The 3,037-nt window shown below is 27.1% G+C and overlaps 1 protein-coding gene across 1 annotated transcript in view; it reads right to left on the bottom strand.

Annotated features, from left to right (window-relative positions):
- Positions 1–1,003, bottom strand: part of LOC130820723 (CLAVATA3/ESR (CLE)-related protein 25-like) — a 4,723-nt gene extending 3,720 nt beyond the window's left edge. The window contains exon 1 of the mRNA XM_057686214.1: positions 514–1,003. Within this exon, the coding sequence (XP_057542197.1) occupies positions 514–728 (215 nt within the window). The 5' untranslated portion in view covers positions 729–1,003. The remainder of the gene's footprint in view (positions 1–513) is intronic.
- Positions 1,004–3,037: the final 2,034 nt, after the last annotated feature.

Genomic DNA, 3,037 nt, shown 5'->3' with positions numbered 1-3,037 from the left:
GATATATACTAAAAATTGGAAAAAAAATCAGAAAATTGCCTCAAACAGTAATTCTTTAGAAAACGCAAGATTGATATAATTATTACTAATTAATTTGAAATATTTTACATGCTTAAGAAAATCTAAATAATAACTTCCAAAAATGAAATTTAAAGAAAAGTGAAAGGAATAGGTGAATTTTTTTCGGGGAGATGTTTATAATCTCAAAAGAAATGAAAAATTATTAGGAAAACTTCGACAATTCGTAATTACATTGATAACTGAACTATTATATTATATATTTTAGAGGCTCGAACATAAGCTTAAACTAGGAAAATACGACAAACGTACTCGACAATAATGATATTTAAAAAAAGTAAATTAAAAAACATAATAAAATATATAATTAATCAAGAATAATAATATATTAAAAAATTAAATTTAAAAACATAATAAAATATAAAACTAATATAATATATATTTTGACGCGTAAATAAATTTTAAATTTTATATTATATTAGATAATTGACATACCTGTTATGTATAGGATCAGGACCATTAGGTACTTTTCTTTTGCTCATGTAATACATATCCACCTTAGAATGTGGTATGATCTTCCTTCCAATTGTTGGTATTGTTTGATCTCCATTTGCTAATAGGCCAAACAAAAAAAGCCACAAAAAACTTACAAATGTAATTAGTCTTAGTAACCTTTTCGATGAGTACTTATTGAATCTCCCTTTACTCATATTCGAATAATTAGAATCTAAAATTGCATGATTGTGGTGGTTAAGGTGTAGTTTGTGTTTAGGATTTTGTGTATGAGCTAATATTAGGTTATGACTTATGACTTACGAAAAGAAGAACGACTGATTTGGGAAAGAATTGTTTGTTCTTAAGGAGAATTTGGTTGTCTTGGAGGGTGGTTGTTTTTTTTTTCTCCTTTATAGGTTTATGGGATTTTGTTATACTTTCTCAAACTTAGAGAGAAAAAAGAGGAGTAAGAGATAGGCAAGGCTTCTTGCTATATAATGTTGAGCTCTCAATGCAATATTTTTACCATCTGTGTTATAGTAGATTAGTTACACATTTTAGGTAAAATTTAGTGAAAATGAAATTGATTTAAAGAATAGAATAAAAAACAAATAAATGATAAAAATAAATGTTTAAGATTAAAAGAGAATACAAATAATAAGTTTGTGAATGAGATAAAAAGAAATAGAATATAACCATTGCAACAAAAAGTAAGACATACTAAAATAAAATGAAAATGAGCGCAAATTGAGAGGAACAAAATAACTATTATACTTTTGCTTTGATTGTGTATTTTCATGCATTTACATTCTACACTTTTAAAAAAATCGTTTCTTAAGTAGTTATATACATAGAAATAAGTAGCGATAATACAGACGACCGCCTGAAGCTAACTATATCATGACTTGGGTGATTTGATTAAAAAATTATTATTACTGAACCTAACTAGCACACAAGCAAAAGGTAAGGTAACACAACCATCCTTAATGAAGAGGGAAAATTGTAATCAGCAAAATTGACATTAATAATCCAATTTATTGTCTATGCGCTGAAAAATAAATTTACTTTTTATATTTTTAATAATCTCATTACAGCATATGTTTGTCAAAAATGTACTCAGCCGAAACAATATCTTTTCTACTCAATACCATTAAATCATCCGAACACCTTAAAACTTCATGATTTTATTCTATAAATATTTATCTTTCTAAAAACAAAGCTTATCAACCATTAAAACATCAATTATTATGAAGGAACAGCATTCATCAAATGTATACCTCAATTGTCATTTGATATTTCTTTGTTAATAATTAAAGAGCACCAACCAAAGTTGATCAAATATTGCACAAAATTATATATGTGCTACTTATTATTATTAGTTCCATTGAAAGCCAATGGGCAAGTGAGTAGTGAAGGGAATATCACGCGCATAAACATTTAGTTAAAGCAAATGGTACTTGTGCTCATGTCTTATGCTTTAGAGTAATTCTCTAGTGAGTAGTTAAAAGTTTTGGCCAAAGGAAGAATCAAATGCTCCATTTCCCAATTTCACTTTCACTATGTCTAATCTTTATCAATCCTTTTATTTAAAGTATGGTGAATTATAAAATAATTATGGATCTTCTTTGGTTTCAAAGTAATATAATTTGTTTATAGAATGGATAATATTTCAATAGGTTAGCTTTTTGTCCTTTGTTTTTGTTGGAATGTTTTATAGAGAAGGATTATTTTTTTAAAATATAATTTATTAGTATATAAACTCGTGAAATGTATAAATTTGTTATTATTGAGACATAAATAAATTAATTTAAAAAAAAATACAAGTATATATTAAAATTAAAGTCTAGACATATAAAATTGTTGAAATAAATACCTAAACATAAACTCTCTCCATAAACTTTTAGTCCATTGAGTTTCACCCATTTTATTCCATAAATGAGAGTAAAATTTAAGAAATATTACATGGCGGAAAGAAATTGAATACAAGACTGGGATGATGAAAACAAAAGTCTGATTAAATTTGTAAAGATTTATAACTTATATAATGCAGATTTGGAGTGAGAAAATATCCATAATGATATATCCAATTGGCTATAGTGAGTGAAGATGAGTATAAATGCATACCCATATGAACAGGCGTGACTATAAAAATTTACCCACCATGAATAGTGGGGTAGGTGATGGATATAAAAATTTTACTCCCTCCATCCCATTGAATTTGCAGCATTTGCCATTTTAATCCGTCCCACTTAATTTGTATCATTTTTATTTTTGGACAATAGCCCACGACTTTCTTTTAATCTCATCCATACATTTTAACTTTCTTTTAATTTCATCCACACAATTCATTCTCTCTCTTCGTTTATTACCATTATCCACTTTTTTCTTAAAAAATATGAATTATCTTTTTAATTCAATATGATAGAGTAGTAGATGGGTATGAATATAGGGGAGGACATACCGCATCCACCCGCCTATTTTGCCATCTCTATACAAGACATGATGGCAAAGACAAACTAGAATC

This window comes from Amaranthus tricolor, chromosome 8 (assembly GCF_026212465.1).
Source record: "Amaranthus tricolor cultivar Red isolate AtriRed21 chromosome 8, ASM2621246v1, whole genome shotgun sequence".
Classification (NCBI taxonomy): Eukaryota; Viridiplantae; Streptophyta; class Magnoliopsida; order Caryophyllales; family Amaranthaceae; genus Amaranthus; species Amaranthus tricolor.
This window is presented reverse-complemented; position numbering and strand designations above follow the sequence as displayed.